Source organism: Sebastes umbrosus, chromosome 16 (genome assembly GCF_015220745.1).
Source record: "Sebastes umbrosus isolate fSebUmb1 chromosome 16, fSebUmb1.pri, whole genome shotgun sequence".
NCBI lineage: Eukaryota > Metazoa > Chordata > Actinopteri > Perciformes > Sebastidae > Sebastes > Sebastes umbrosus.
In genome coordinates, this window is record NC_051284.1 from 14,442,606 (window position 1) to 14,456,221 (window position 13,616).

Genomic DNA, 13,616 nt, shown 5'->3' on the forward strand with positions numbered 1-13,616 from the left:
GGGCAGAGGAAATCTGGCAAAAGCCAAAATTGAGAACTTACTGTTTATTTCAGAAAGATTACAAATATGAAAAATATTAAAAAAAATAATTTGCCTTAAAGTCAGAGGTCACTTTGTGCTCAGTGTTATATTACCACTACATACATATTGAAACAGAAAGATACAGAGGTAATTGAAGACGAACGACTGTGTTCATATTGTGAACTAAAGGAGGTTGAGAATGAAATTTATTTTATTTTATTTTGTCCTTTATATCATGATTTACAACAAATATTATTTTAAAAAGTTCATGTTCCTGGTTTGGATTTGATAGGTATGGAGACTGGAGCCTTGATTTAATATCTGTTTGATAATGTTTTCTATTTTCTGAATATCTCTCAAGAGCATGGGATAGGAGGAGGAGAGTAACATACGATAGATTAATTCCTCAGACTCTTATGCCTTTTTTGTCATGTATGTGTCTTGTGTTTAGGGGACTGTGATTGTATATCTGTGACTGTTTATTTGTTGTATTTCCATTGTGGGATATATCCTGGAGCATTATTTGTGAGAGCTTCATGTTCACGATTATGTCTGGATGATATTTATGTTTGGATGATGCTGGTGTATTGTGCTGTTGGATGATGGTGGGCGAACATGCCGGAGGGTTTGATTTGTTGTTAGTTAATGCGTCTGAATAATCCCATGAGGGATGGGTTATGTAAATGACGAGGCATGAAAATGATTCATTCATTCATCCATTCATTCGTTAAAAACTGTTAATGGATAATATAGCCAGACAGGAATGTCTGTTTTTGGCTGATCCACTAAATTAACAACCTCTCAAATCAGAGTAGAAAGGTATCACATTGATACAAAAATCATATAAAAATCCAATATTGTCATAAAGCTGTCGTACTCATGGATTACAAAAAAAACCTGCAATGGTCTTACAATCTATCAGATATATTTGAGGGATGGTTACTGTGGTATAAAGGGGAAACTGTAATTTAATTTCAAAGCAACACATAGTGCATATATGTGTGCAGCAGGAGGGGTTACGAATAAGCATTTTTACAGTCTCCCACAACCCACTGGTAGGTCACAACCCAGACTACAAGACGTAGAGTGCATCACATCACCGCCAACCACCCATGTGATTAGATCTTTGCCCCATGTGGGCGGCACATTAGAGGTCACCAGCACACCGTGGATCAGTATCAGTGTGTCACATGAAAAGTACATTAAATGAACTTCTCATTATTTGCATCAATGGGCCTTTTTGTAATAATCTGAGAGACAAAAAGAAAAGGCTTTCAGGAGACATTTTCACATAAGAGAGAGAAAGAGAATGGTTAAAGGGAATTCAACTACAGACAAACACACACACACACACACACACACACACACACACACACACACATACACACAGTTTTGTAATATTGACAGAGCAGCCACCTCACACAGATAAAAGTGACATGCAGGGGGGGATTTCTGAGTAAAAACCCGAAGACCAGACGGATATCCAGACATGATTTCAAATGATGATTGCAGCACAGATACACTACACCATAACACGAGAAATAATGGTAAGCTTGCATTATGTAAACTGTCCTCATAATGATTTTTAGAAAACATATTTGCGTTATTATCTGTTGTTTACTTTGAGCTTACATCAAAGTGTCTTGTTTGTTCAGGATCTACGCGCATGGTCAGAGTTGGGTCCAGAAGTCTTCCACTGTATCCATGTGTGATCGTGTGTTTAGGACTGCTAAACACTATTCTGATGTTAACTGCTATTGTTATTGGGGTTTACTGTGAGTACAACTGATCCAAGGAAGGTGTTGTGTCTCTATACTTCACTTGTTTAGAGTCAGTTTGGAGTACACTGTACTAAACAATTCATTATCTAAGCTATGGACATATTTACCAAGTTTAGACGATCAAGTATATTCACCCTTTCAATACTCAATGTTATGATTTGGTAAATACACACGTTTTCTGCGAATCACCTATAAGATGAATAAAGTGGCCCTCTTCTCATCACAGGTGGCAAAGGCAGTGAGGAATCCGCTCCACACCAAATAACAGCACAAGCGCTCATCATAGAGGTGAGGCAACTTCAGATAATGCAGACTGAAGCGATTAAAGCTCAAGAAGAGGCCAAACAAGCATTAGAGGAAGAGCTCAGGAGCCATCAGCAACTAAAACTGCAGTTAGAGCAGAACAAGACCCTCAGCGACAGCATTCAGAAGCAGCTTGAGACACTAGATGTGGAGAGAGCAAGACTGCAGTCCGATTCATCTGATATACGTGAGAGGCTATTGTATTATTTTTTTTTGCTTTTTGGAATTAAACATTTTCTACTTGTTGTGACTTTAACTCATTTTCTTCTTTTAACAGTGGAAAGTTGTGGACGGTGCCAGTCAGGATGGCTTTTATTCAACACATCGTGCTACTTCCATGCTACACCAGCATCCGGTCCCTTAAAGAACTGGGCAGACAGCAGGGCGGACTGTGTCAGGCGTGGAGGCAATCTGGCTGTGATTGATAGCTTGGAGGAGCAGGTGAGTCCAGTATCATGTGGTTGAAAACAAGAGACCAAAGAGTGGTGGAGTTATTCTTGATGTTTTAATGTGCACTAGTTGGCCTATTATATATACTGTAGTGCAGAGGTTTTCAAACTGTGAGACACACCTCATGGCAGTGTTTAGATGACTTAGGTTATTGTAGTTTGACCCACTAAGTTGGCCTGCTTTCCCACACAGTCACGTTGCAGTGGAAACATTAAGGAATATAAGGTAATTGAAGTAGTATAAAGAGGCGATTTCTGATACTAAGAGCATCGCAGGTTGGGGGTTGAGGCCCACAGTGTTAAACCAGTGGGCTACCTCCGGATCTGAAAAGTGAAGCCAACGCGGAAGTGCCTTAAACCTGCATTCTTTGTAATAGCCAGCAGGGGGCGACTCCTCTGGTTGCGGCCATAACATCAAAGCTTTTCCTGACGTTTGAAATGATCTGCTATGAAAAGACCTGAGCCATAGATAATGTTAAGTTGGTATGTGAAAGCTAATTTTTTTTTTGAGGCATGCTCCCCTCAGTATCTTATCAGTTGCTATCTAGACCTGCACTGCTAATAAATATGGTAAAGGTATAAGTAACAAACTGTGATGCTGTTTAAACTCTGTTTATCTAGATCAACCTTTTTGAGTACCTACCTAAACAGGATTCAAGCATTCGACCTTGGTGGAAAATTTCAGGGGGCATTTGGATTGGCCTTTCAGATATTCACACAGAGGGCAAATGGGTGTGGTTAAATAATGTGACTCTGCAAGATGGAGGGTAAGAGCTTTAAGACTTACTATGCAGCGTTGTTGTGTGTTAAAAGAATAATTTGACATTTTGGAATACGCTTATGTGCTTTCTGATTATTATTAAGTATAACTTGGGCCTTGCTTTAGGTACTGGATACAAGGGGAGCCAAACAACCATGGAGAAGTGGGTGAGGACTGTGCAGCTGTCTTGAACATTGCCAACCCTAGGGCAACGTGGTTTGATGCAAACTGCCAAGAAAACAAGGAACGGTTATGTGAAATGGACCCCAACTAGCTGTGGAGAGCCATATCCAGGCTGAGTCTCCCCAAAGAAGTTGCCTCCATAATGTCAAACAAGCTGGAACCACCATATGAGAAGAGAAGGCCCAGTTATTTTCCATATCAGCATTGATTGCATGCAAGTTTCTCTGGTCTTAAATAAATACATGGAATATATTAACAGTGGTTCTTCAATGCAGTTGTGCCTCAGTTACTAACCGTCTCCTGGTTGTAGCTTCATACTTAACGAACAGATATGAGAGTGGTATCATTCAGTTTTAGAAACCTCATTAACGGCATTATTAATCTTACAGTTGTGCATATACAGACGTAGGCAAAGTTGTTGGTACCCTTCCGTTAAAGAGAGAAAATCCCACAATGGTCACTGAAATAACTTGAAACTGACAAAAGTAATAATAAATAAAAATTTACTGAAAATGAACTAATGAAAATCAGCTGTTGCTTTTGAATTGTGGTTCAACAGAATCATTTTAAAAAACAAACTAATGAAACTGGCCTGGACAAAAAATGATGGTACCCCTAGAAAAGATGTAAAATAATGTGACCATAGGGACATATTAAACTAAGGTGTGTCCTGTAAATAGCATCACAGGTATCTTCAAACTTGTAATCAGTCAGTCTGCCTATTTAAAGGGTGAAAAGTAGTCACTGTGCTGTTTGGTGTCATGGTGTGTACCACACTGAACATGGACCACAGAAAGCTAAGGAGAGAGTTGTCTCAGGAGATCAGAAAGAACATTATAGACCTTCATGTTAAAGGTAAAGGCTATAAGACCATCTCCAAGCAGCTTGATGTTCCTGTGACTACAGCTGCACATATTATTCAGAAGTTTAAGGTCCATGGGACTGTAACCAACCTCCCTGGACGTGGCCACAAGGGGAAAATTGATGACATATTGAAGAGACGGATAGTACGAATGGTAACCAAAGAGCCCAGAACAACTTCCAAAGAGATTAGAGGTGAACTCCAAGGTCAAGGTACATCAGTGTCAGATCGCACCATCCGTCACTGTTTGAGCCAAAGTGGACTTAATGGAAGACGACCCAGGAGGACACCAAATCATAAAAAAGCGAGACTGGAATTTTCCAAAATGCATATTGACAAGCCACAAAGCTTCTGGGAGAATGTCCTTTGGACAGATGAGACAAAATGGCAAGTCACATCAGCTCTATGTTCACAGACGAAGAGATGAAGCATCCAAAGAAAAGAACACTGTACCTAATGTGAAACATGGAGGAGACTCGGTTATGTTATGGGGCTGCTTTGTTGCATCTGGCACAGGGTGTCTTGAATCTGTGCAGGGTGCAATGAAATCTCAAGACTATCAAGGCATTCTGGAGCGAAATGTGCTGCCCAGTGTCAGAAAGCTTGGTCTCAGTTGCAGGTCATGGGTCCTCAAACAGGATAATGACCCAAAACACAGCTAAAAACACCCAAGAATGGCTAAGAACAAAACATTGGACTATTCTGAAGTGGCCTTCTATGAGCCCTGATCTAAATCCTATTGAACATCTGTGGAAGGAGCTGAAACATGCATTCGGAGAAAGCACCCTTCAAACCTGAGACAGCTGGAGCAGTTTGCTCACGAGGAGTGGGCCAACATACCTGTCGACAGGTGCAGAAGTCTCATTGAGAGTTACAGAAATCACTTGATTGCAGTGATTGCCTCAAAAGGTTGTGCAACAAAATATTAAGTTAAGGGTACCATCATTTTTGTCTAGGCCAGTTTCATTAGTTTGTTTTTTTAAATGATTCTGCTGAACCATAATTTAAAAACAATATCTGATTTTCATTAGTTAATTTTCAGTGAATTTTTATTTATTATTACTTTTGTCAGTTTCAAGTTATTTTAGTGACCATTGTGGGTTTTTCTTTCTTTAACGGAAGGGTACCAACGAACATGTAGCTCAAAGGCACAACTGTGCCTAAAAACAAGCCTCACAGAGCTGCTAGCATGGCTGTAGACTGTAGTCTTATTATGGTGTAAACATAAGAGTACATGTAAAAAAAAAAAAAATAGAGCTCAGGTTCCTCTATGTGTTTATTCTTAATATAAAGGTTGAGTGCATGAATTATATTTTACTACTTTGGAGCAGTTACACTCATTTTACAGATGTGATGATGAAAACTTAAGAAAAAATAAATTAAGAATCTTTCTTTCAAAGCAACACTTAAATGTGTGAGCAGCAGGGGGTGCAAATAAGTTATTTATGCCATTCTCGGTCACTGCCAAAGACATCAAGAACTCCCAGCAAGCATGCTGATGCTGCGGGAACCAACGCATGGGCATCGATCACAGGGACGTCCCACACCAACACACATGGACGTACTGAGGAGAGATGCTGGACAGTGCTGGCGAGCTAGCCAGATGTATGGTGGACTGAGACAGCTGGAAGCTCCACTTGAAAGCCCGTCTGGGGACGACCCAATGACATCAATTCCTATAGTTGTATTATCACTCTTTCCATCCACCACTATTGGTTTTGTGTTATCAGTCCTACTTGTATTAGCTATTACAGCTGCTAGGCTACTATTGTGGCTGCTTCTCTCTCTCTCTCTCTCTCTCTTTCTCTATCTATCCCCCCAGCCGGTCTCGGCAGATGGCCGCCCGCCCTGCGCCCGGTTCTGCTCCAGGTTTCTTCCCAGTAATCGGGGAGTTTTTCCTGGCCACAGTGCGCTTGGTGGATCCTGTTGGGTCTCTAAACTCTGGTGTACGGTCATAGACCTGCTCTATATATAAAGCGTCTTGAGATAACTTCTGTTGTGATTTGACGCTATACAAAAATAAATTGATTTGATTTGATTTGATCTATACTTGATAACATTGGTTACATTTTATTATTTATGACCCCTGGCTGCCCTTTCAAAATGTCCCACAACTCAGACTTTCAGATGTACAGAACATCCCGGCCACCCACTTGCTTAATCTTTTCCCAACGTGGGCGCCACATGAGAACCCACCCAAGCAAACTTTGTGAATCTGGATTTGTTTATTGTTCCATTTGTCTTGAGAGTGAAGTTCCTCAAATGACCATGTCGTTAAATCTATAGATATGGCATTCCAGTCTGAGCATACTGGTTTCAAACCAGTAATGGCTTTAATTTGCACCTAAAATAACAGAGAGCCCAAAAACATTTAAGACAATTTCACATATCAAGAGAGGAGAGCGGGAACGCAAGCACACATATTCACACACACAGTTTTGTAATATTGACAGAGCACCCATACCAGAGGATATCCGGACATGCTTTCAAATGATGACTACAGCACAGATGGAAAATTATTACACCATAACACGGGTTGTGTGGTCAGAGCCACTAGTAGGCGAGTCCAGTATGATGTAAACAAGAGGGGACGGAGTGAGTAGATAGGCGGTGATATTTTATATGTTTTAATTTACACCGGTGCCTTTTAAAAGGTTTACTATTAGCATGGCACAGGCCGATAAAAGTAGCAGGGACCCTGAAATGAAAGCTTTATTGGAAAATATTTTTCCAAAACAGTGAAAACAAAACAAGCCCACCAAAACCAACCTGGAGATACACCACCACCACCACCCACACAGCCAATGTAACACTTTACTTCAAGAATTATGGAGCAAAAATGTATTTGATCACTGCGAATTAGCTATCATAATTTGTGTAATTTTATTAATTATATTTAAAAGAAACCTCTTGTACAATAGTTTATGATGAAAGACTGTGTGTGTCCAAACAAATCTGCTAAAAGGTTGCTGAAAGTGCTGATTAGCACTAAGTAAGAATATAAGAGTGTCCTAAAGGGATATACCTCAGGGTACAGTTAGTCAATTAAAAAAAAAATGGAAAGAGAAAAATGCCACAGCTTACAACAGGCTGTCCTTTTAAAAGGTGTGTGAAAGAGAGGCAACCAAGAGGCCTCTGAGGGAGCTACAGGGTTGGCTGGAGCAGAAGCAGAAACACACCTTCCTCAAAATGAGGCCTTGCAGTGTCAGCATCAGGATGCTTCCTTGCAGTATGTCCAGGAACACTTGCGTAACAGGAATTTGTAACCATATCCTAATCTGTTATACGGGTGGGGTTATGAGCTTCTGTGCACTTCCTCTTTCATCAGATAGCTGAATAGACACTTTTTCACAGAAAAAAGTCTGCAAGGTCTTCTGCAAAATGTACAAATATGTCTTTAGAAAATACTTTAAGGTACATTCGATGTAGAACAAGATTATTACATATATGGAAATATTTGTTTAAAATAATTTCATATTTATGTGCATATTTAGTATTATTTTTTATGGTTTAAATGATTTAAAAATGATTTGTCTTTTTTAGCTTGTAATTCACATTTTCAATAGAAATCCATATGTTACGTACATATTTCTCATAATGAAAAGATTTATGTTCACATAACAAAAGAGTACATAAATACATTACACATTTTACTTCTATTTTGTAAAAAGTTGTGCATTACAATACAACTTCGTTGTCCGCTTTAGTACAAATATGTCTTGCAAATTGAGCAGCAGAAGACCATCAATGACAATTATCAGAGACAGATTGAGGCACTGCAAACTATTTTTTAAGAAGAATAAAACACCTTTGAGATTGATCTCATGCTTCTGGGCATTTTTCACCTTCAGTTATTCTAACTGTATGCCAACAGTCAGCACCAAGTAAAGTGCAGCTCAATACGATATTATTGTGTTCACCCTTTATGTGTGATATAGCAACACACGGTCGGTCCACCACTTTGGTCCAGACTGAAATATCTCATCAACTATTGCATGGATGACATTTTGTCACATTTTGTAACATTTTTGACAGTCATCATGTTTACCTCAGGGGTAATAACTTTCATGATCCTCGTAAATTTCATCCAGCGCCACCATCAGGTCAATTTTTTCATTGTGTCCAATACTTCAATTTATGACCAAATGCCTACAAAACTAACATTCCCATCAGCCTCAGCTGAACTTCATGTTCAATGCGAGTTGCAAATGTTAGCATACTAACACATTAAACTAAGATGATGACCATAATAAAGATTATCTGCCAAACATCAGAATGTGGTAATTGTGAGCACAGGGCATGTTAGCATGCTGATGTCTGAATGAGTACTGCAGTCTGACTTCTGCTGCTGACCCCGTGCTCACCACTGTTTGTTTGTTTTAGATTTCTCTGTTTTTTACTAACTGGTTTTTAATGTGTGTTGTTTTCTGTGTTTGGTGAGCCGAAGACAAATTTCCACCCTGGTGTACAATAAAGTTTTATTGTATTGTATTGTATTGTATGTTAAACTATAGCTCAAAGCACTGTGCCTTAGTAAAACCCCACATAGCTGCTACACAAAACAGCTTTGTGAGAATGGAAAAGACCGTATGCTGAGCTACTATACAGCACCACATCAGTGCAACACCCTCACAGTTGGATACATGCACACACATACAAAACCTTCCATTAATGCAACCCTTCCTCTGTGTTTTCCATGCAACACCTAATTCTCATCTGCAACGCTCCGACGGGTGGATTCACATTCAGACACACTCCTCCTCTTCACAGATATAAGCGCAGGGGAAAAACAGATCAGTAAGCAGAGCTACAGCACTGCAATAGAAGAATCCACAAAGAAGCACAGATGATGGGCAGAAAATATAATTTATACCAATGTCTCAACTTTTCTTTAATACTGAAGGAAATTTTCACTCCCGCTATGAAATGTTTGGACAAATTTGCACCAAAAATCAGATCAAATTATACATGATCAAAAAAGAAAACTACCTGACCTATTGGAATAAAATTTGAAAAACACGACACAAGTTAGGACGACACAATTAATCGAATATTAATCGCAATCACAATTTTGGCTTCCGACAATTAAATGAACATGATCGACTGCGATATTGACATTTAAAATGTGTGCTCCACTCATAAAAAACTCAGCTGCATATTAAATCAAGCGCTTCCTAAACTGACAGCCAGACGGCGTTGAAGATGTTTTGGCATTACTGAATGTTGCGGCTGCAGTCCAGAGTACAAGAGTAATATACTTTTTTAAACAAAAATGCACTGAACTCAGGTGAAGAACCTTATTTTTTAAATATTATTCTAATGCAAAGATTTGCACAACGTGAAAGTGAGAGTAGTGCTCTGCTTTTTTTAATTTTGAGTAAAATGTTTTGGTACAATTTTACTTTGATTCTATGAGATGCACTGTGAATAAGGATCAGTCTTGTTTTTTTTGGGGGGGAGGCATTTTTTAGCATTTTATTGACAGGACAGTGGATAGAGTCTTGGAAAGGGGGGAGAGAGAGAGAGATGACATGCGTAAAGGGCCACAGGCCGGATGCGAACCCGGGCCACCGCGGCTAGGACTGAGCCTTTGCCATATATGGGCGCCCACTCTACCAACTGAGCTAACCAGGCACCCAGGATCCATCTTATTTTGATGCAAATACTTGTACATTAGCAGGAATGTAACACAACATGGAAGTGAAAGCAGTCTGTTTATTTAAATGTTAAAGTCCAGTAAAAGATATCTGTTGTCCCTAAAAATCAATGAATAATCGCGGTAAATAATCACGATCTCAATATTGATCAAAATAATCGTGATTATCAAGCTATTTTCATACACTAGCCCCATATCTCAGCACTATTGCTGATGAAAAGCTGAAGACAAACAAGACAAACATGGCTATAACCAACAGAAGACAGGCTGTGTTTGTGTAAAATGGACTGTACTTTTTAAAGTGTATTTGTTATCTTGTGACGATTTTGTTTTCTTGTGTAAAACATAATTATTCAATAAGAGAGAGAGTGAGAGTAGTTGTAATTTAATTTGGCAATTTGTAATTTAGCTTTGGCAATAGTATAACTATCATTTTTGCCAATAAAGCTTTTTTTGTTTTGTTTTTTTTAGAAAAAAATAAGAAGAATAGAATTATAGAACGTACGTAGCTAGACTAGACTCTGTCTCAGATATTTAGACTTTAGAATCTCTCAGAACTGAATGATATCATTAAGAGAACTCCACATAACAAGAATTCCATCTCAATCTGGTCGTGGCAACCTTCAGAGTAAGAAGTGTATTACTGCGTCTGCAAAATACTTGGAAATATTTGATTACAAAAATGTCTTCCTCATCTTCCACACTGATGAGGAATGATATACTCTGCAGCAAGTCCACCCGCTACACAGTATTGGACCTTCATGGAGCAGGAAGCTATGGCAAAGTTGCCAAGTGTGTCAACTTGAAAACTAACAGGTTGGTATTGGGTCAGATCAGTCTCAATATTAATGAATGTAATGAAATGTATTTTGTGATTTATATATAAATGACTCACTCCACAAATATATTTCTGATGCACACACAAATATGTCTTGTTTTAAATAAATGTAATAGAAATCCACAAATATATGTATTTAAAAGTATTTGCAATTTTCATCAAAAACACATTTGGATGTTGTTACATTTATATACAAACTGTTGAACCTGCATTTACAAACTGCTTGTCATTTGTGAACTTCACTGCATTTGTGTGTGTGTGTGTTTTTTTTTTAGCCTCCCCTGACGTGCACCGATCTACAAATGCATTTTTTTCAAAGGGAATTATCTGTAGTCAATCAGATGTCTCCTTCCTTTCAGCCAATCACATGAGCGTACCCCCACAGGGGTATGATTTACGTCATGCACAGGGTGTACGACGATAACTATTTTTGTGTGCAGTGACAAATATTTTTGTGGAGAGAGTCATTTATATATAAATAACAAAATACATTTGTGAATCCTTCTGTGTGCATTTGTTAATATTGACACTGATCGGACCCCATAGGTTGGTGGCAATTAAAATCCACAATTGGAGTAAAAATTATGCCAAGGAAGTGGCAATGCTGAAGGCAGTCAGGGTTCTCGACCCAGAGAAAAAGAACATAGTGAGATTCATAGAAAATTTCACGTTCAAGCGACTCTCCTGCCTGGCCTTCGAGATGTTGGACAAGAGCCTCTGGGAGCTGATGCAAGAGAGGAACTACATGCCACTGACGCTTAATGAAATTCGCCCCGTGGTCTACCAGCTTCTCGTAGCATTTGAAGCCCTGAAGAGTATTGGCATTGTTCACGCAGACTTGAAACCTGACAACATAATGCTTGTTAATCACAGGAACAAGCCCTTCAAGGTGAAGCTAATCGACTTTGGTCTGGCCTGTCCAGTGAGCAAACTGCAGGATGGGGTAACCATACAGATTGAGTCACACAGGGCTCCAGAGGTGACCTTAGGCCTCCCCTTGTCTGAAGCTGTTGACATGTGGGGAATGGGATGCGTCATGTCGTTCATGTACTTTGGCGTCAACCTCTTCCGTGGAAAATCTGCATATCGTAGGATGAAAGCTATGGTGCACATGCTGGGTCAGCCAGAGGACCACCTGCTGGATGCTGGTAAAAACACCTGGCAGTATTTCAGCAGGGAGGAGGGCTCCAGCGGTCCACGGTGGAGACTAAAGACGCCACTGGAGTACAAGGACGCAACTGGTGACAAAGCCCGTGTTGCATGGGAATTTTTCGACACAGCCAGGAATTTGGAGGATGCAGTGCAGAATTTCCCAGAGAAAACGGACGCTCTTGAGTTTGAAGATAGGATGGAATTTTTAAGCCTCCTAAAATCCTGTCTGCATCTGGATGCTGGAAAGAGAGACACACCCAGGGAAGCCCTACTACACAAATTTGTTACATTGGCTCACCTGGTAGATGAAGACACCAGCTCATATGCAGACCAGGCCTTTGACTACATGAATATGTCCAATTTGCAAAGCGTAGAGAAATCTGACCAGACCTCAAACTCAAGTGATGGAATCTCAGGCACTGATAGCTCCAGCGATGAAGAGCCAGACCCCAGGGCTCTCAAGATTTACTTAAAGAAAGAGCGATGTGAGGATGCAGATGCTGACACTTCCAGCGGTGAAGATGATATTGAGTCTGCCACCAGTGGCTCCTGTTATGGACACTATTCTACGCCAAGTTTCAGCGAGGGAGAAATTCCAGCTGGCTTAAAGAGTGAATCATCCTCTTCTACTGTCAGTGATGAAGATGATATCGAGTCAGACTCCAGTGGCTCCTGTGATGGCGACTCATCTCTTACAAGTTTCAGCGAAGGAGAAGAGTCTGTTGCTGCTACCTATGATGACAATACAGACACTGGTTTTGTGCCAGTTGTCTGTAACACCAATGATGACGGAGCTTCGGCTACCTCAACTGGTGGAGCGGCAGCCTCCATTACTTCAGAAGACGGAGCTGCCGCCGCCATTGGACCTGATGATGTCAAGAAAAAGAAAAAAAGGAATGTGTTTCAGAGGACCCGCAAATTTTTCAGTAGGGTGGAGGCAAGAGTTCGGTCCATCTTTAAATGTCACAACTAGTTAAGTTGACGGAACAGCAAAAATAAAATGTCAGCATAAAAATGTAAATGTATGATTCCGAATGCTTATTGATAATTTAGGGGGAAATAAGAATGCTTGCAAACTCATTTATGGAGTATGTACAGTAACTACACATGTTTAAGTTGTAATTTGACCACATAGCAACACTCACTCAGCATCATTACTTTCTCCATGGGAAAATAATCTTAAACCTGATGGTAGAGTTTTATTAGGGCTATTAAAAACAACAAGATGTCCTAAGAAGCTCAGCTGGATCATATTCAGCAAATATTTGGGAGCTCTGAAGAGGTGCAAAGCCATTTGGCTTTTTATAGATATGAAACAATATCTAAAAGTCAGGCCTTGATGAACAAGATTTGATTCATCTGCATTCTGTTTAGAAGATTTTTCTTATGAATTTACTGAGCAATATAAAAGTTTGAGAAAGCAACTATTTTTAACTGTGTTGATCCTAAAATATTTACCAGCTATGCTTATAAGGCTATTAGAGATACATGTTGATGATGCCTGTCAAACTGCATGATGTGTTGGTAAAGAAAACAATTACAATAAAGTTGTTGATTTATTGAGGTATTCCACACAACGCAAGAAGGTACTGGAAGCAAAAGATAGCAAAT

At 39.6% G+C, this 13,616-nt stretch overlaps 2 protein-coding genes across 2 annotated transcripts; both read left to right on the top strand.

Annotated features, from left to right (window-relative positions):
* Window positions 1–1,412: 1,412 nt before the first annotated feature.
* Window positions 1,413–3,753, top strand: LOC119474523 (CD209 antigen-like). Its single transcript, XM_037746565.1, has 6 exons — window positions 1,413–1,568; window positions 1,677–1,796; window positions 2,029–2,292; window positions 2,383–2,546; window positions 3,176–3,321; window positions 3,441–3,753. The coding sequence occupies exons 1-6, from the start codon at window positions 1,511–1,513 to the stop codon at window positions 3,586–3,588; spliced, it is 900 nt and encodes a 299-aa protein (XP_037602493.1). The 5' UTR covers window positions 1,413–1,510; the 3' UTR covers window positions 3,589–3,753.
* A 6,763-nt stretch (window positions 3,754–10,516) lies between these two features.
* Window positions 10,517–13,026, top strand: LOC119504301 (homeodomain-interacting protein kinase 1-like). Its single transcript, XM_037796351.1, has 2 exons — window positions 10,517–10,831; window positions 11,400–13,026. The coding sequence occupies exons 1-2, from the start codon at window positions 10,698–10,700 to the stop codon at window positions 12,976–12,978; spliced, it is 1,713 nt and encodes a 570-aa protein (XP_037652279.1). The 5' UTR covers window positions 10,517–10,697; the 3' UTR covers window positions 12,979–13,026.
* Window positions 13,027–13,616: the final 590 nt, after the last annotated feature.